Raw genomic sequence first — 18,603 nt, 5'->3', positions numbered from 1 at the left:
CCCCACTTTCGCTCAAGTTTCTCGAGATATATAAAGCAGGTTGAATGCACCTGAAGCCACACCATACAACACCCTCAAGAGTACTAGCCGCTTCAAAATGTTACTGCTTGGTTCTACTGCCTTGGTTTTGCTCCTCGGGAGCAGGTCCGTTTCCGCCGGGTCACTGAAGGACATCAAGCATGTTGTAATTTTCATGCAGGAGAATCGATCATGGAATAGTGTATGTCTACCTAAGCTCAGCAAACTTAGGCAAAACTAATGACTGTGTACAGTACTTTGGCACAATGGCAGGCGTCCGAGGATTCAACGACCCAAACGTGCAGGTCAATCCAGATGGATTACCTGTTTGGTACCAGTCAGTGTGCTTTCATACGTTTTCGAGGACCTGTGCTAATAAGAGTATTAGACAAGTCGATCCTGACATGTCCAATGCTACAACAACCCTCCTCCCTTGGTATTTAGGTTATCAAGGAGGGAACACGACAGACGCGATCCAGTGCATGGCAGCGGGAGACAACGGTTACGAGGATAGCCATGCCTCGCTCAATGGAGGACTGAACAACCACTGGGCCCGCAATAACACCCCCTGGAGTTGGGGATATTTCAAGAGAGAAGATATCCCTGTTCATTATGCTATTGCCGAGGGTTGGACGACCGGCGATATGTATCAAGTATGTTCTGCTATCACACTGTCAAAGCTATGTCTAATACCCTACAGGAGTCCCAAGTAACCTCCACCAATCCGAATCGTGTTACTCTAGTGAGCGGCTCCGTCAATGTACCTGGTGGTCCTCAAAAACCTGATCAAGGCGGCGTATATATCGACAACAATGTAACACCTGGTACGTCTGCTCCGGCTACTCATACACTATATCATACGTTGGAACTTAGCTGACTGTTGATTTCTAGGGTGCGATAGCTATAATATTAATTGCTATCCCCTCAAGTGGAAAACAATCTTTGAAGTCTATGAAGAAGCAGGTGTCTCTTGGCAGGTCTACCAGGATAAAGACAACTTTGATGACAACCCCTTGGCCCGGTTTGAGCAGTACCAGAACGCTTCATCTTCCTCACCGCTCGTAGAGAAAGGCATGGCGTTTTTGGGATTGGAAACCTTCTATGAAGCGGCTGCCAACGGGACCCTCCCAGAGATTAGCTTTATTGTTGGACCTGCGGAATTGTCAGAGCACCCACCCTATATGCCCAAGGACGGTGCCTGGCTGCAGAAGAAGGTTGTGGATGCTGTGACGAATAGCCCCAAATACGATTCTACGCTGCTCATGATAAGCTACGACGGTAAGCTACAACTGATCAGCCCCTTATCGAGCGAGTCTAACAATATGATAGAATCTGGTGGTTATGGAGACCATGTCATTCCTTTCCACTCACCAGAAGGCACATCGGGTGAGTGGATGGAGGATCCTTATGGCGTCTTTGGAAAACTATATGTTGGACCTGGTAAGTCCCGGCCATCAACTCATGTCATATTGTTCTCGCTGACTTCTTAGGCCTTCGAGTACCCTTCTATATGGTGTCCCCGTGGACCCGTGGCAACCGTGTCTTCACTGAGAGGGCGGATCATAATTCTCAAATTCTGTTCTTGGAGCAGTGGCTTACGGCGAGGGGCTATGAGAATGTGCAAACGCCAGAAATGGTTCACTGGCGCCGGGAACATATGTCCAACCTCGTCAATGCACTGGACTTGGATCATGTACGACCATCCCCCTCTGTCCACCACATTGATATCGAGCTAATCCATGAAATAGCCCGACACCAGCCTCCCAAAATTGCCAAAGGCTGAAGAGCCTGAAATGTCCTCAGGCTCTTACGTCGGCACATCCAACTGCGAAACAACGTTCCCAGAGACCCGTCCTCCTGTACCATATGGGAAGCAGAATGTGACAGAGTCATTGTTTTTCGAGGACGGATACAAAGAGGTTGTCGGCTACCTGACTGAGGGACGGTACCTCGTTTTCGAGAAGTCTGGGTATGCGCTCACCAATACTGGAAACACAACCAGGTTAAGCAGCAGCGCAGCGCGTTCGGACCATAGTGACAAGAAACAAAGATGGGTGATTCATTATTCCAGCGGCGAAGAGAGCCAGATATTCAAACTCTCCAGTGCACTGGACGGCAAGTGGCTTGGCCCACACGGAAGTCTGCTGCCAGCTGGTCGCCGGGGTGATGCTGCAGAAGTGAGGATTACCTTCCTGGGCAATGGTCACGGATATGGTCTGCAGTATGTCAACTCGACTGTTATCACACTGGACGGTCAAGGAGGCCTGCAGATGAACTCTACCAAACACTCCCGAGAGGGCTACAAAGTGTGGAGTGTCACCTACCACTAGGAAGTGGCTACGGACTGGGGACCAGGCATAAGGTTAAACAATTCATTGCTGGAACTAGATTTCAGTTTCCGTTAGAGTAGCTGGTCTACTACCCCTGCATTATTTGCATAGTGACATTATAGACGATATAGAAGTGCTGACACAAATACAAGAGGCTTACATGTAACTATACTCATCATTGGACGGATGAACCACTAGCTCAAGATGACCACTTGTAATAGCGCGTAGATTCCTCCGAATCCGACAAGGATTGAGTCACAGACATCCCCGCAACGACAACAGATCGCAGTACATTTACTGCATTCAAAATTATCTCCACATTGAGTAAGAAAGAGACATTCACTTATTGAGCAAATTCTAACTAATTTGCTACAAAGACAAACCCTCCCAAATCGCGTCACAAGATCAAAAGATCCCTCAAATTGAAGGACAGACCAGACACAGAATGTCTACCAGTATCCGACAAGCAACGCCCGACGATCAACCCATCATCGACACAATCATACAAGAAGCCTTCTCTATCTACATCGCTCGCATTGGAAGGAAGCCCCAGCCGATGCTAGACGACTACACTGCACTGATCAAAGACGGAGTCGTCTACGTGATCGAGCGAGACGGTGAAATAAAGGGCACCGTCATGCTTGTCCCCCAGGAGGGCTCCATGATCGTGGATAATCTAGCCGTTGCTCAGTCTGCACGGGGTACTGGGTTAGGTCGCAAGCTTTTAGAGTTCGCTGACGAGTCGGCTCGGTTGGCAGGCTATCACACTCTTCAGCTGCATACGAATGAGACGATGGTTGAGAATATAGCCATATATACACGGATGGGCTATGCGGAGACACATCGTGCGGATAATAAGGGGTGGAAGCGAGTTTATATGGCGAAGAACTTGGATTGATGGGCTAAGTTGGCGATGGCTATATTTGTCAGTAAAAGAACGAATTTCGATTTGAATGATGAGGCATATGTCGGTTTAGCTGGCTGAGTATTTGATCAGCCAACCTCATAGAACGCAACACTGTAAGTCCTGAGCTTCTCGCCTTGGAAATGTGATCAGATTTGACCATAGTATTATATTGAGAATGAAAGTTGATCCGACCATAGTAACACTATGAAGTGGGAGATATCATTGGACCAATATGACGAGATCGCGCTGGAATCAGGCCGGCCTGCAGTCATGCCTGAAAAGACGGGCAGCAAGGAACACATTCCGGAGATGTGGCTTATTTCCCCCTCCTCGCCAACCCCTCTTTCTTCTCTTCATCTTTTCTCTCACTTTCCCACCGACACAATAAGTGTGAACGGAACCATGACAAGTGAAGCAAAGAATGCCCGTTGCGACTGCGTTTTCCAGTATGAAACTCATAGAGATACCCTGTGCGACAAAATCTCATCCCGGCCCAATAACGGTGACAAGAATTGAGGATTATCGATGGAGACATCACTATGTGGGCCTCTACCGTTGACCGTTTGTACGGAGTAAAGCAAACAACTGCTTCTTCCTGTGTCAAGATGGACCATCTATCTTCTAATCTAAGTGGCACACTCAAGGCTTTTCCCCCAATGCGACTCAATGCAGTATGCCTGATCTACACCCAGATTGATGGAACGATGCCAGTCTCTTCTACGGAGTATAAGCACGGGCGTCTACATATGATGTTCACGCTCATCCTCCCGAGGTTGCGGTCAGGTTGCTTGCTGCTTATCTCTCTCCGGTGTGCGAGTGAATGACAACAACGTTTCGGTCCCCGGTCGCGACCCATACTTTGGTCCAAACAATGCCTCGGGATTGGTCCTAGTCGAGTAAAGACCAGGAGGTGGGCAAACAACAGGTGTCGTGTGCCACCAGACTAGCTACAATATTCACGTCCACATACGAGAGGTGTCCCCTTAGCAGCCTGCGTCTGTGGCGTTTCTAGCTGAACATGGTACCTTTTTGTTGAACGATTGAATCATAGCAGCAGACCCTGGATTATTGTGGGTTTGACGGGTGGAAACTGCCAAGTCACCTGAGACACACACGTTGAATCCCCGTTCCTCGATGCTCCATCATTTTCCACCTTCGCGGCTCAACCTCTACGATCGTTCTTTTTTCTTCGACAAGCCACACCACACCGTCCTTCGCCACTCAGCCATCTGTCGTCAATTTTCGTCCGCCTTGGCCGTCACCACGTTTGTTGTCCATTCCTGGTGCGGTCTGAATTTGTTCAGCTTCCTTTTCATTGCGAAATTCTCAAGCTTTGCTTCTTAAAAGAAAGTGACGAACGGGATCGGATTCCGACCGTATTTTCCCTTTGCTGGACCGCTACTTATCTCTGTCCCCACTTGGTCGCATTTTTTCCTCCCCTGTGTGCCCCAAATCCATTATCCCCTCCAGTTCCGTTCGCAGTGTCAACTCCATCAATCCATCCACTATCCAGCTATTCTCTCAAAGACCACCTTGGGCCGTCCCTGAGTGTTCCAGCTCCTGTGATCCGTTCTTCTCCCAGTGTACCCGCACGGACCTGGCATATAGTACGGAGGATCCCCAGCTCCAAATTCTCCGCCAGTTTCCAGGTGCCGATTACGCCACGTCCAGTCGCAAAGTGATCTGCTTCCCGCACTTACGGCCTTGGATGGGTTACCGGATCACTCTATTTTCCAATTCAACGTACGCTTCGCCATTGTCTGGACATGCCCTCAGTCACCGACCAGACCGGTCTTCCTGGTCTTGAATTTGATGGTAGGTTCCTTTCTTGGTTAACTTCCCGTCAACCCATTCCCCCTTTCCCTGGGCTCCCACAACCCCGTAGTCGTAGGTTCTCCGAGGCTCTGCTTCCGGGCCAAATGATCTCATAGCCCACTGCGACTGCTGGTATTCGATCAACCGTCCTAAACCCCTCCCTTTTGCGGTCCTTTAACCTTCCCTGTCTGGACTACCCTCTAAGTGTTGATGGATTCTGACCTGTCATCTAAAGGACCACAACCTATTCTGGGGACTGGTTTAAACGTCTCCCCCCAGAGACATCACCACACAAATGGACACGAGCCTTCTGCAATTGGGTCAGAAGGGAATGCCTTCAGACATCGTGTGCCTGCACCCAAGAAATCGGCAGCCAGGTTGCCTACTCACCAGCCGGCTTCTCTAAGTAGTCAAACCTCCAGCGTTATTACTGAACCCGCGCATCGCCTTGAAAAAGATGGCATGTCGAAAAATGGCGAGGAAGACCCGCAGAATAGCCTTTTCGCACAAGTCTACGAATGGCTTCAGCGCGAAAAATCCAAACGGAGGTCTTACAAGGCTACAGATTTAGCCATGGATGGTGTCGCCAGTGATGGTGACGATGACGATGATGACGGTGCCAGCGTCCTCGTGGAAAGACCTCTATCTTCTGGTGCCGACGCCGCAATGGCCCTCGACAAGCTGGAGAAGATTCTCATTCAGTACGCCACTTCCCGCCAGGGAACAGACTCTGTACACCTCGCTCGACGATCCGGTCGTCGGCGTCAATACTCCAAGGGGTTGCGTAGGGGTTCTGCGTCCGAATCCGACTTTTCGGACCACGAGGCAGCCGCCCCTAGCGTGGATGCAGTGCTGGATAACTCAAAAACCCTCGCTTATAGCGGCGGTGGTGGTACTGAAGATGACGACAATGAGAACAGTGTCAATGCGAGACGTGCGAAGGATAAAGAAGCCTGGGCGCTGTTCAAGAGTGAAATCCTTCGGCTCACTCATACCATGCAGCTGAAAGGATGGCGAAAGCTTCCCATGGAACTTGCAACTGATATGGGAGTCGTACGACTCAGTGGAGCCTTAACCAATGCCGTATATGTAGTTACACCGCCACAGAATATTCCTGTGCCCAAGGCGGAAGATGGATCATACTCATTGGTACCCAGAAAACCCCCACCGTAAGTTTCCTTACCTAAATCACACACACAATCCAGAAGCTAACCCTTTGTAGGAAGCTACTGCTGCGTATCTATGGGCCACAAGTAGATCACTTGATTGACCGAGATAACGAGCTTCAGATCCTCCGCCGTCTAGGCCGAAAGAATATTGGCCCGAAGGTGTTGGGTACATTCAACAACGGAAGGTTTGAAGAATACTTCGAAGCTCGCCCACTTACACCCAAGGAGCTCCGCGATCCTCCGACTATGAAACAAATTGCGAAGCGGATGAGGGAACTGCACGATGGAATCGATCTCCTTGTAGATGAGAGGGAAGGAGGGCCCATGGTCTTCAACAACTGGGATAAGTGGGTAGACCGCTGCGAGCAAGTAATCAATTGGCTGGACAAGGAGATCCGATCTGAGCACAACAAGAGCAAAGCAGCATCCGAAGCTTGGCGTCGGCGAGGCTTTGTCTGCGGTGTTCCCTGGCCCTCCTTCAGAAAGGCAGTTGAAGGATATCGTAAGTGGCTTTTGTCCAGCTGTGGAGGCATGGACGGATTAAAGCGACAGTTGGTGTTTGCGCACAATGATGTAGGAGCTTTCTTCCCGATTTTCAAAGACTGCGCTAATGATTTAGACTCAATATGGCAATCTGCTTCGGATGGAGCCCAGCCATGAATCACCGCTGCTCCGGCCTGAGAACGTGCATAAGCAGCTAGTTGTCATTGACTTCGAATATGCATCAGCCAACACTCCAGGAATCGAGTTTGCCAACCACTTCGTGAGTCAAGTGTTTTTCAATGATAGAAAGTCCCTTGCTGACCCCAATAGACTGAATGGTGTTACAACTATCATGATGCGGAGCGGCCGTGGGCATGCGACACCAGCCGCTATCCGAATCCAGAACAGCAGCATCAGTTCATTGAAGCCTATCTGAGCCATCGACCCGGATTGCGCGAGCAAGCCTCCCCATCCATCACCCCTCTGATGCGGGGCCTTTCTACCAACACATCATCACTAGCTCCGTTGAACCTGGATGACGGTCCGGATGTGGACGTGTCTTCTCGATTCGATATCGAGAAAGCGCACGAAGACAGCACCAGCGCTAAGATCCAGTTTTACGCGCGACAAACCAGGCTGTGGCGAGTACTCAACTCCGCGCAGTGGGTAGCCTGGGGCATCGTGCAGGCCAAGGTGCCTGGCATGGAGGAGGGTATCGCAGCAGATGAAGCCGCAGCCAAAGCCCAAAACGGCCACCATGGTACCAATGGCAACGGTGTGCATTCAGACGTGTCAGCTCAAGCGAACCATTCCACCGGAACTCCGCCAGTCGATGCCGATGTGGACGAAGCCGAAGAGTTCGACTACCTGGGCTATGCGCAGGACCGCGCGATGTTCTTCTGGTCCGATTTACTGGCGCTGAAAATCATCCGGGAAGATGAGCTGCCCGAATCTTTGGTACAAGTGATCAAATCTCGCATGATCGACTACTAAGCCTATCTTAATAATATCTTGCCTTTTACGATTATGAGTCGGATGACATGAATGACGAAGCGATTCTTCAACAGACATCGGCCTTGCCACTGTACATAGATATGTCATAGTTATGAATCTCAACGGATTTACTAGGTAGAACCTTCATCTCCGGAGCCATGTAGGCAATATAAGGATAATAGGCATGATTTCTACCTCCTCATCAACTTCCTCTGCGTCTCCCCCTTCGCCTTCTCCACCCACTCCTCATACTTCCCCTCCCCCTGCTTCTCCTTCATCCCCACCACCCCCTTCAACACCTCCCCAATGAACCCCACGAAATTCGACCGTCTCAACGTATTCTCCCAAGCCCACGCCCTCCTCTTCCTCTCCTCCCTCTCCAACGCCTCCACATCCCCAATCTCCTTCGCCGTGACCCTCAAATCCCTCACCACAGCCATCAGATTAAACCTCGTCTCCCCCTCGGGATACCGCGCAATCCTCTGCCTCAACACCTCAATCACCTTCTCGGGGAACTCCTCCGCCGTACACCCCCCATGCGAAATCGGATGCGGCTGCAACCCATCCAACTCATACAACTTCCCATCAACAGGCGTGTACGCAATGAAATGGTATACATCCCCTTCCTCGTCCTGGTTATTCCGCACGGTCTCGTCGACGAATGGCGAGGCGCGCGCGAACGCGTTGTGTGCGCTCCGGATCAGTTCCGAGTTGGAGAGCGCTTCGCCGCGTAGGTCCGGTGGGAATCCCGCTGTGAAGTCCTTGAAGGAGTGGAGTTCCGGGCCAATGTTGATGGGGTAGGGGTTGCTGGAGGAGGAGGATGAGGAGGAGGAGTCGTTGTTCAGGATCACGGAGAGGATGGCTTGTGTGCCGCAGGCGTTTTGGATCGTTTGGTTCGCGAAGAAGAGGTTAGGGGATGGGTCGGTGTCGTAGGTGCCGGAGGGGGGTGAGGTCGTTGAGGTTGTTGAGGTGGATGGTTGTTGCGTTTCGCGGGTCCATTTGAAGAGGAAGATTACGCCGTAGACGGGGCTGGGTTTGGGTGAGAGGTAGGTGTTAGTGGGTGTGGTGGATGAGATGAGGTGAGGTGTTGGTGGAAGGTGGTATGGGGGTTACCTTAGTGAGCGGATTGTGTCTGCGTCGAGAGAAATCAGTTCTTCGAATTGGACGTCCTTGACGCCGAGGTTCTCGATGAGGGAGGTGAAGACGCCCTGATTGATGGTTTGCTTGTTAGGTTTGCTGCTAATGTATGCTGCGATGTTGCTTGGTAGCGTACCTCGTCGGACTCGATTGTGCTCCAGCCTCCGCCGTCGGCCATGGTGTGTGTTATAGAAAGGGATGCGCTGCGCAAAAAGAGTGATATATAGTATATAGTGCAGCAGGGAGGAATATAGCGACGGGGTATGATGTCTATGCTGTACTGGTGGGCAGGATGTGATGTGATGTGATGGTGGATACCTTTGGAGCTGTTGTTTGGTGATGATGCAAACAGTACACATGTGCAAACATCCTCGGTCAAATCCAGGCAACAGCCTTACATGTTGAGCCTGAATATTCAGGTGTCATTTACGTGCAAGAGCACTACTTTACTATCAGTAGAGTTGAATCGTCGATCTCATGCTCACTTGTTAACCATAAACCTTGGCAGCTGAAGTCCACGATGGGTTGCTCATACAAGCCAAGGAATATTATGGATCAGGCCTCCAAGGGTCTACTCAGCCTTCCAAATTGCAGATCGATCTACCCACGCTTATCCACCATCACCAATCGACACATGAACAGCGCAGCAGACTTCGTATATCTCCGTCTATCATTAACTTTAATGAATGAACAATGTAGCTGCTTTTAGCTTAGGCGTCAGGCGTCTGGGACATGTCTATTTTGGACTTACTTCGTTGGCTAAATGACTGGACGCCTTACGGGCCTAAATGTCGATCATCTAGTAAGCCTGTCTTCAGTTACAGCTACGAGGAGTCAGAAGACAATATATAATCTGCAGTGATGTCCCCAGAATTAACCCACAGACTCAAACAACCAACGGAGAATTCACAATTCCGCTTCCACTCACCTTCAGACTCCACACCTTCATCTTCAAACCAAAGAATATCATCACCATGCAGCTTCTCTCCATCCTCCCCATCGCAGCTTTGGCTGGTACTTCCCTCGCAGTACACTGGAACGTGACCCTCTACACCGACACCGAGTGCACCGAATATAAGTGGTCATACGCCGGAAACCAGAGTTACGGGTGCTACTCGCTTGAAACATACAACCCGACCATTCAGTCTATCAGGGCTGAGATCCCTGAGGATTGGGTTTTCGATGGAGCAAGCGGCGGCGCTTGCAATAACTTTCACACTTTCGGGGGCTCGGGATGTTGGACCCAGGGTCAGGGATTCAAGTCTTTCCAAGTATACCCGCAGGCAAGCTGAGGTGATGGTGAGTGTAAGTTGGTCTACTTGGTTGTTTGCATTCGCTGATTATTCCTTCTCCAGTTATCCAACGTTGAGGAAATAAATTGCATCTTTGATCGTGGTATACATCCTACTTCTGTTATTTATGCTTCAATTGTATCTAGCTTTTTTGCCATGCGCTCAGCACTAGGGCTATACTAGTCATGAGCATTTGGTTTTCTATAACATAACCACGAGACGAGGTTTCTGTTGTATCTAGATGAGCTACAATAAAATCTCTTGCTCTGGCAGGATTAAAGCTTCTAGACTCGTTTGTCAAAGTTCTCAGGGCCTCAATATAGCATGTGGATATTCGCTAGGTCATCCATACGAAGATGTAGGGTCTGTTTGGAAGGCAATAGTATATAGCAAGAGCCTCCAAATAGTTTAAATTATACTCGGTTTGATTCGGGCTGTGGTTGTTCAAAGATGGGAGCATTAACTTCCTTGCATGAATTGCTGATGGAGATCACTTATCACATAACCACGTATATTTCTCAATCTACAGTTTCGACGGACAACTTCCCTTGAGTTCTCAAGAACAGGATTTATCAATATATCGTCGCCTTGTTATCATTAAATCACCTTCAATTATCCATACCAGTATATCCGAGATATGTAATACTCATGCCAACTTCACAGACCTTGACTGCGACCCTACCTTCGAAAGCAGCCATCCACCGTTCTGCAACTTCTGAAACACCCCGTCAGGGTCGTACTTCGCAGCAATGCTCTTGAGCTTTGCTACATTCTCAGCACCATAGCTGGATAGTGGATCTTGATCGCGAGACGCATAGTTGGAGTACCGGTATGGAAGATACGCGCCAGCCTGCTTTGCTGTCGCTTCGGCAACATCCACAATCTTACAGACTGCTTCTCGGACGCGATCCTCATCTTTCGCATGCTTCCAGTCGGCCATTGACAGGAACCCTATCTTGTTAATTTCGCGAGCATACCAAAAGGAGGGCAACATACATTGCTGGCCTACTGCTTCTAGCCCAAGAGGCGTTCCACCATCCTTCTGACTCTGTTTCATGGCCAAGGAAGACATGGGCTGGAATACGTTGGTCAGGACAAGGCCTTCAACGTCACTCAAAGCCTCCTGTTGTTCTCGGCGGACCTTCTCGGTTGCTTCGTACAACTCTAAACATGGCCGACTGGACATTGTTCGGAACTCATGACTAAGGGTCTGTTAGCATCCCACACGCCTTGAAGTATCGTTATAACCTACTGCAAAACCTCGGGTGAGATAACTGAGGCAACTGCCTGAACAAGCTCATAGATCGAGCGAGTGCCCGGCGGCACAAAGTTCATCAAGAAGGGAATATCATAGAATGACTGGAATGCAGCAGGCTTCTCGACAGGTGCACAGTAGAAGAAGACGAGAAGAATTGCCTGGCTGGTAGCATGCCAGACGAGAGATGCCTTGTTGTCGACTTCAATTGCTTCATGGTACTTCATGAGACCCTTGGCGAGCTCGGGGTAGGCTGTTGGAGGGTAAACACGAGCTTCAGCCCACGACTCGGTAGGCACTGTCACTAGGTCCATCTTGGTTACGATACCTTGGGGTTTGGTCAGTAATCAAATCATTATACTTCCGAGAAACGGCTTACCGAAGTTAGGACCGCCTCCCTTGAGGGCCCAAAATAAGTCTGGATTTTCTTGCGCATTGGCATTGACAATGCTTGAGTCTGCGAGGACAACCTGTGATCTAATTAGCGAGGATTTGGAAGGAGTGCAGTGTACATGCAAGACTACCTCATAATTAGACACGCCCATTGCGCCCACTCCATACTGACTGTTTTGGAAGGAGATCCCTCCTCCCAGGAGAAGACCTGGGACACCAACAGTTGGAATTCGACCTCCTGCCACTGCAAGACCATAAGGGTCGAGAGCCTTATAGACATCAAGCCACCTTAGTCCAAGACCAACATCAGCGGTAGACTTGTCGTCCGACAGCTTGACATGGTTGAATTTGCTCAGGGAGATGACTACTCCGCCGTTGTTGCTGGTGAACCCCGGGTTCTGTAGGTGACCACCACCGCGGACAGAGAAGTTAATGTTGAAGAAACGACAGAGAGCAAGAGCAGTTGCGACTTCTTGTGCTGACGTTGCTGTGACCACAACTAATGGTTGGAGCCAGCAATTGATTGACCTGTGTAACAGAATCAGTCTGATTGTAAATGTGCTTCGAGGATGTGCAATTGTCATACCAGGGTACTTGACGTTGGGTATCATACCCATCCGATTCCCGGAAGATGGCATTTTCGCCGAAAAACAAAGGGAAAACTTGGGCAAGATGGGATGCCCGTACAGAGCCCTTCTCATCATCCGAAAGTGCTGCATACTTGGACAGTAGGGCCTCGATTGTTGGGGTTGTGGAAGTGTCAACGTTCGCCCCCTGAACGATCGCTGCAATGACTGCTGCGCAGCTCATTATGGCTTGTGTGTGAGGCTGGAATGACAGGGTTGCTTACCAGATACCCCGGTCAATAAAGAAAAAGAAATGAGGATGTTCACGAAAAGGAGTGACTACGAACGGTATCCACCGTGCTCATTAAATAGCACTCATTGGTAACGGACATGGAGCCGGCACGCGGAACAAAGCCCAGGATTTGCGGGGCTAGAACAGCCCTAGTCTGGTAGTCACATACGCTATCCTACGCCAACCATTTTCTTGCCTTTCGCGTTGTCCATTATAGTACAGGGATCTGATTCCTTCTTTATCAGAGATTTTCAACTTAATCCTGGCTAAATGCAATAACGGGGGACTTTATCCTCGACATGCTCCCCCCTCTGGACTCGACATTTCTACCATGCCATACGAGCAATGACCGGTGTGGGAGATTAGATTAATTGCAGGATGGACTGGACGGTCATACCACGAGATGGTGGTCTACCTACAATGGCTACTACTGTCCGTATCATAGTCCTCGTCCTTGCTATCCCAACTACCCTGGTTTGCGGTCTCCGGGTATGTACTTGACGCCTGATAAGGATGAAAAGCACAACTCATGCAATGACATGTCGCATAGCTCTACCTACGGAAAACTGTTCTAAATTCATGGGGACTGGATGACTGGATGGTAATGGTCGCTCTCGTTAGTCTCCCCGAATGCTCGAGCGGTGTGAGAAAAGTTACTGAACCGACAACAGATCATGGTAAACGGATTCTCGGCGCTTGCATATACCATCACCTACTATGGTCTCGGAAAAAAGACCAAGGATGTTTCAGATGCGGACCTGCTGGTTTGGTGGAAGGTACGCTGAGTTAACACACCCTCTGGATTGGACAGCGGCTGAGGTCACAGGCAATACTTAGATCTACTATGCTGCGCTCTGCAGCTATTTGCTTGTTGCTGCATCGGTCAAGACAAGTTTAACTGTCTTTATAGTGCGGCTTTTCCCCACCCGCAACATTAGCATCGCTGGCAGATGCATATTGGGATTCCTAGCGGCCTTCACATTCGCAGGAACTCTGGCTCTCGCATTCCAATGTCGACCCGTTCGCGCTGGATTCGACAAAACCATCCTTGATGCTAAATGTTACAGTGTAGACACTTCCTTTGCCATCCTCATGGCGCAAGGTGTTATCATGTTTGTGATGGATCTGACCATACTCGCACTTCCGATCCGTCGCGTGTGGCAGCTTCAGATGCCACTTGGACGAAGGGTCTTGGTACTTGGACTATTTTGTCTTGGTATGCGAAAGCCTCACCTGGACCAAATAGCAACTGACTGTTATGTCCGCTCAGGATTCACAGCGTGCATCGCGGCACTGGTTCGCTTCAGCACTTTGACCTATGCCAGGGACGAAACAGACTACACCTGTAAGTATAATGGTATCAGTGGTTTGATGAGAATATCCAGCTCGCTTACACATTATTACCAATAACAGACACGGCCGCTAATTCACTCATCTGGATGGAACTTGAGTTCAACCTTGGTCTCATGTCCGGCTCCCTTTCGTCCCTGCGCAAACTCATCAAGCTTCGATCGCCTTTCGGATCGCGACAAACCTCCACTTTCACGGGAAGCCGCTCCGCCAACGTCGAATTAGGGAGATATAAAGGCTGGGGTAGGGGTATAAGCAAGAAAACGGAAATCAACAGGGTTTTTGAGATCGTAGACAGCAGTCAGGAGCACATTGCCCCGATTTACGGTCAGGGTGAACTATGCACCACCACCAATGCATTCTCCAATGGGAAGCTTAGCCGTTAGACTCTATCTCGCTCAGGATAAAGATATGTGACTCTGTACTATAATCAATCTCAAATGCAATCACCTTCGCTCACCCATGCAGCAGCGGTAGAAATGCACACGAACCGATGCTGCTAAGGGGGAGGGGCCGCTGTCAAATAAGCACAGCTTCACTAATGCCACCGGCACAGACGCTAAATCGACCGGCCGTCAGACGGCGCGGTTTTATCATTCCCGCTGACTAGTCTAGTCTAGACCTGCTTTCGCTGCCACTAACTAGCCATTTACATTTTACACAACTAGCTAGGCCAAACTAGGCGCGAGCAAGGAAATCAGTGAGCATCCGGGTTCCGGTCGGCGTTACTGTTCCAAACAGCCGATGGACAGCCACTCCTCAGGCCATCTTCCCTACCATAACAACAAACCCGTATTCCTCTCTTCCGAGTAGTAGGAGCGATTCTACCGGCAGAATATTTATTAAATGGTTCTTTACATGCTAGAGCCTGTAACATAGGCCACTATTGCACAGAGCCTGAATATACTGCCAGGCCCCTTAAGTGAACCAGGGGGTTGCGTGAAACCTCCGCAACCATATTGCGAAGCAGCCCTTAAAGAGAGGCAGTGAATGGACCTACAGGTTCTACAGTATTGTTTTTTTGTGACACCCTACGAAGGCTCTTTATAGAATACGTTGCGAGAGCCAGCGTGCGCTGGAGAATATAGTGCTATGTTATAAGCGGAACCAAGTATGACTGTGTGAGGAAGCCTGGACAACATGGCAGTAGCGCCTATCTACACATCCTACACATCCTACACATCCTACACATCCTACACATCCTACACATCCTATATTAACTATTTACATTATACCTTGTTCCTTTCAAAGCAACTCGAACAGTTGCTCCTAAGCTGTCTGGTACACGTGCTATCAACGGTCAGTCTTGGAAAGCCAACCCAGGAATTTCTGCCGACTGGACAGGATCCTGTTCGGAACCTTTAGGATATACTTTGATATTGATTGGTACCTGGTGGTGATTAGTACATGTCTTGAACATCAGTTTTATTTGATGCTGTTCATTCTATTTAAATGGTAGTAAAGTACCATGATGAGTTAAAGTGCTAGGGGATTTAACGCTGATATCACCTACCTAGATCTTGACCTAGTGCTTTCATTAAGCACTAGCTGCAATACAAACACACTTTATGGCCATTGTAAACCATGTGAAATCATAATACGCGTGTTTTTGTATCCCGGATATAACTTATATCTTACTATAAGTGACTTTGCTTGACGTCAAGATGCCATATATTACTTACCATAATCAATATCAAATGGTCACAGGGCTGACTTCGCTTGAGCTCGGGAGCGTTGGATGATATTATTGGCTGAAAGGTTAACCCGTATCAGGATTAGTCACGTAGCGACCTGTATCGTGCCAATGATTGTCAACTTCTTGAACAACAACCCATGAATTACACAAGTGCCATTCGGCTTGAAGGAAAGTTCTCTGTAATGAATCCTCTGAGGTTATCCGTTCCTCGTTTGACTGCCTTGCTTCGCAAGAAACCGTTCCCCATGCCTTCTGCCGGGCCACCTTTACCGCCCGGCATACTCGTTGATGAGGAGATCTCGCCAGTTTACAATTCCAAGTACTTCTATCCAGCGAAGCCGGGAGAGGTACTCGGCGACCGTTACCAGACTCTGGTAAAGGTTGGCTGGGGCGTGTCTTCAACGGTATGGCTTGCGTGCGATTTGCAAAGGTAGCCTTCAATGAAATCTCCGCCATTTGGGACTTGCTGTCGCTGACCAACATACAGGCAGATTGAGGAGCCCGGGAGCGTTGTGGCACTAAAAATTGCCAATAACAATGCAAGCTTTGCTGGTCATGAGTGTGAAGTTGAAGAGCACATCTCTACGGCAGACCCATCGCATCGCGGCCGCTCACTCATCCGAACATTACTGGACTCTTTTCAAATTGAAGGTCCAGAAGGTTCTCATTCATGTCTTGTGTATCCGCCAATGAGGGAGCCACTATCGATGTATCAACGGCGTTTTGATGAGAAAAAGATGCCATTGCCACTCGTCAAAACATACATCCGTGCCCTTCTTACGGGCCTCGATTATCTCCACAAAGATTGCAGAACTGTTCATACAGGTAAGTCTATCACGCCCCTTTCAAGGCTTCTCATCGGTGGTACTAAACTCAGGTGACTTTGTAGATATCAAGCTCGAAAACATCATGGTCTCATTTGAGGACCCAACTGTTCTTGCTGAATTTATTGAATCTCAGCTTGAAAAGCCAATGGCCTTTAAGGTCGATTCGACAGGGCGACCAGTGTATCAGTCTCGCAGTGACTTCGGGCCCCTCAAAAGCTTGAGAAGTATACCACAGCTTGTTGACTTTGGCTTGGCAACGAGACTCGAAGAAGACGATGATTGGGGTGTCTGGCCTATTCAGCCGGACCACTATCGGGCACCAGAGGTGATATTGGGTATTGGGTGGCAAATGCCTGCAGATATCTGGAACCTTGGTGTTCTGGTACGTTCTGTTATTCCCTAAGTCTGTTGCATTCACTAACTTGGGACAAGCTATGGGATTTGATTGAAGGCAAAGAGCTATTCCAGCATATCCATGATAAACAAGGGCGCTACGATGCTAAACTACACATGGCTGAAATGGTGGCCTTACTCGGCCCACCCCCTCCAGAGATCATGCAAAGGTATCAATACATGCGAGAATACCCGTGGCCGGAACCTGTTAGACGAGAAGATGACAGACTATGTGAGACCGCGGAGGAGTACTTCGATGGGCCATTCTTTGACAACAACGGTATTATGTGTTTCTTTATCCGGAGATTTCCAGATTACTTACTTATTTTAGGCCGCTTCATATACGAAGACTTGATTCCCAACCGAACATTAGACGACGCGGTTTCCTTTCTCGATGAAGAGGAGAGAGATAATTTCGTTGACCTTGTCAAGAAAATTCTGGTTTGGCACCCAAATAAGAGAAGAACGGCAGGCGAACTGGCCGCACATCCTTTTCTTCAACCCAAGCAAACTATTACTTGATTTTCTGCGAGCGCTTGCTGGTGGACAGTTGGACGGTGGCATCAAACAGCCGGTTCAGACGTTAGCACAGTTGTCATTCCGAATGGCATGTACAGTTGAGTCCGTTTATGTATGCCAATAATACAACTAGACTTTGGACTGTGTTCATGATTGCATGCGCCACGTCACCGTGGACATCATTCTGATAGCTTTTCACAAGCCCCCCTAGCCTGGTAGGTACTTCGTATACTCCCCACCTCCGCCTTATCGCCGAGGAAAGTCTCTATTATTAGAGTAGGTGAAAACACACCAATCTCATACTATGTTTATAATGTTAGTATTAGATATTAGGCTCGCACGAGGCATCTTTCTGTGGCGCATCGTCGGCAAATGGCATGGCGTTGACGGACCCTTTCGATACAATTGCATTACCGGGAACTGTTATGTTGTCGCTGATCACAAGGTCGCGAAATTTTCTTCTCTTCATATCATCATGTCGATTGGTGTAAACGGAGCGTGTGCCATAAAGAAGCGTAGAAGAGTCCATAACTGCCATAGACGGTGATTATGCCGAAGGGGATTCAGTAGCGTTGTTATGCTTCATGTAGGCTGTCAGCCACTTACAGGTTAGACATCGTTAGAAACTTGAGAATTTCCGAAATCTTACCTTTTTATAGCGATACCAATGAAAAATGTCTGAATGCTATAATGGTAATTCAGTTCTGCCGGAAGTCTCACCCAAAAGAAAGATGAAACAATTTTTTATGTAGGCTACGACGGTCAAGGCCTTGTTAGACTTCAGTAAGATGTCACAGTGGATACAGATTCGCGCTCCAATGGCAGCCTAATAGGGTGAACGACAGTTGGGTCAAGACAGACCTTGACGAAGCTCCAAGTTTATCCTCAAATTGTGAGCCCCCGAACCAGGGTTATCTACGTCATGTGTATTAAGCCTGTATCGGTAACGGTAACAGTGTAATATGTGGTCCTGTATCTTTCGATTTCGATATCAAGTCTCAGACGCACCATATGCCTAAATAGGCATACCAATAAAGTTCACTATGCGTGTCAAACTTTAGTAGCCACACTGGCCACCGAGGGGTGATTGACGACATTCAATGATCTGCACGATCCAAGATCTATAAAGCAATGCTACATCCAGAGTGGAAACGGCAATAGTATTTCC

General features: G+C 48.9%; 8 protein-coding genes across 8 annotated transcripts; 6 read left to right on the top strand and 2 right to left on the bottom strand.

Moving 5' to 3' along the window:
• Positions 1–97: 97 nt before the first annotated feature.
• On the top strand, positions 98–2,348 carry BO79DRAFT_156482 (nonhemolytic phospholipases C family protein; the record flags this gene model as incomplete). Its single annotated transcript, XM_025678820.1, has 8 exons — positions 98–220; positions 273–355; positions 407–671; positions 719–842; positions 910–1,296; positions 1,348–1,458; positions 1,509–1,711; positions 1,767–2,348. 8 exons carry the CDS (start codon positions 98–100, stop codon positions 2,346–2,348), a joined length of 1,878 nt encoding a protein of 625 aa, XP_025536136.1.
• Positions 2,349–2,616: 268 nt separating this feature from the next.
• BO79DRAFT_240033 (GNAT family N-acetyltransferase) lies at positions 2,617–3,284 on the top strand. The gene is made up of 2 exons (XM_025684984.1): positions 2,617–2,672; positions 2,726–3,284. The coding sequence occupies exon 2, from the start codon at positions 2,794–2,796 to the stop codon at positions 3,244–3,246; it is 453 nt and encodes a 150-aa protein (XP_025536135.1). The 5' UTR covers positions 2,617–2,672; positions 2,726–2,793; the 3' UTR covers positions 3,247–3,284.
• Positions 3,285–5,021: 1,737 nt separating this feature from the next.
• BO79DRAFT_156576 (putative choline kinase) lies at positions 5,022–7,715 on the top strand (the record flags this gene model as incomplete). Its single annotated transcript, XM_025678823.1, has 5 exons — positions 5,022–5,070; positions 5,306–6,239; positions 6,293–6,812; positions 6,859–7,002; positions 7,053–7,715. 5 exons carry the CDS (start codon positions 5,022–5,024, stop codon positions 7,713–7,715), a joined length of 2,310 nt encoding a protein of 769 aa, XP_025536134.1.
• A 191-nt stretch (positions 7,716–7,906) lies between these two features.
• On the bottom strand, positions 7,907–9,128 carry BO79DRAFT_201482 (putative 26S proteasome-associated ubiquitin C-terminal hydrolase; the record flags this gene model as incomplete). The annotated part of the gene is made up of 3 exons (XM_025681576.1): positions 8,989–9,128; positions 8,829–8,923; positions 7,907–8,744 (listed from the first exon to the last, which is right to left on the bottom strand). Exons 1-3 carry the CDS (start codon positions 9,028–9,030, stop codon positions 7,907–7,909), a joined length of 975 nt encoding a protein of 324 aa, XP_025536133.1. The 5' UTR covers positions 9,031–9,128.
• Positions 9,129–9,460: 332 nt separating this feature from the next.
• BO79DRAFT_201478 (uncharacterized protein) lies at positions 9,461–10,316 on the top strand. Its single transcript, XM_025681575.1, has 2 exons — positions 9,461–10,151; positions 10,208–10,316. Exon 1 carries the CDS (start codon positions 9,827–9,829, stop codon positions 10,142–10,144), a length of 318 nt encoding a protein of 105 aa, XP_025536132.1. The 5' UTR covers positions 9,461–9,826; the 3' UTR covers positions 10,145–10,151; positions 10,208–10,316.
• Positions 10,317–10,611: 295 nt separating this feature from the next.
• Positions 10,612–12,677, bottom strand: BO79DRAFT_179746 (FAD-binding oxidoreductase). Its single transcript, XM_025680051.1, has 6 exons — positions 12,379–12,677; positions 11,924–12,320; positions 11,779–11,869; positions 11,397–11,727; positions 11,141–11,346; positions 10,612–11,095 (listed from the first exon to the last, which is right to left on the bottom strand). The coding sequence occupies exons 1-6, from the start codon at positions 12,600–12,602 to the stop codon at positions 10,791–10,793; spliced, it is 1,554 nt and encodes a 517-aa protein (XP_025536131.1). The 5' UTR covers positions 12,603–12,677; the 3' UTR covers positions 10,612–10,790.
• Positions 12,678–12,940: 263 nt separating this feature from the next.
• BO79DRAFT_210972 (uncharacterized protein) lies at positions 12,941–14,456 on the top strand. Its single transcript, XM_025682926.1, has 6 exons — positions 12,941–13,139; positions 13,201–13,266; positions 13,322–13,426; positions 13,488–13,866; positions 13,921–13,995; positions 14,064–14,456. Exons 1-6 carry the CDS (start codon positions 13,071–13,073, stop codon positions 14,384–14,386), a joined length of 1,017 nt encoding a protein of 338 aa, XP_025536130.1. The 5' UTR covers positions 12,941–13,070; the 3' UTR covers positions 14,387–14,456.
• A 1,485-nt stretch (positions 14,457–15,941) lies between these two features.
• On the top strand, positions 15,942–17,438 carry BO79DRAFT_258571 (putative protein kinase; the record flags this gene model as incomplete). The annotated part of the gene is made up of 5 exons (XM_025686313.1): positions 15,942–16,126; positions 16,184–16,521; positions 16,586–16,905; positions 16,956–17,196; positions 17,248–17,438. 5 exons carry the CDS (start codon positions 15,942–15,944, stop codon positions 17,436–17,438), a joined length of 1,275 nt encoding a protein of 424 aa, XP_025536129.1.
• Between the last annotated feature and the right edge of the window lie 1,165 nt (positions 17,439–18,603).

The sequence above is a fragment of the Aspergillus costaricaensis genome, assembly GCF_003184835.1.
Source record: "Aspergillus costaricaensis CBS 115574 unplaced genomic scaffold BO79scaffold_33, whole genome shotgun sequence".
Lineage (NCBI taxonomy): Eukaryota > Fungi > Ascomycota > Eurotiomycetes > Eurotiales > Aspergillaceae > Aspergillus > Aspergillus costaricensis.
This window is presented reverse-complemented; position numbering and strand designations above follow the sequence as displayed.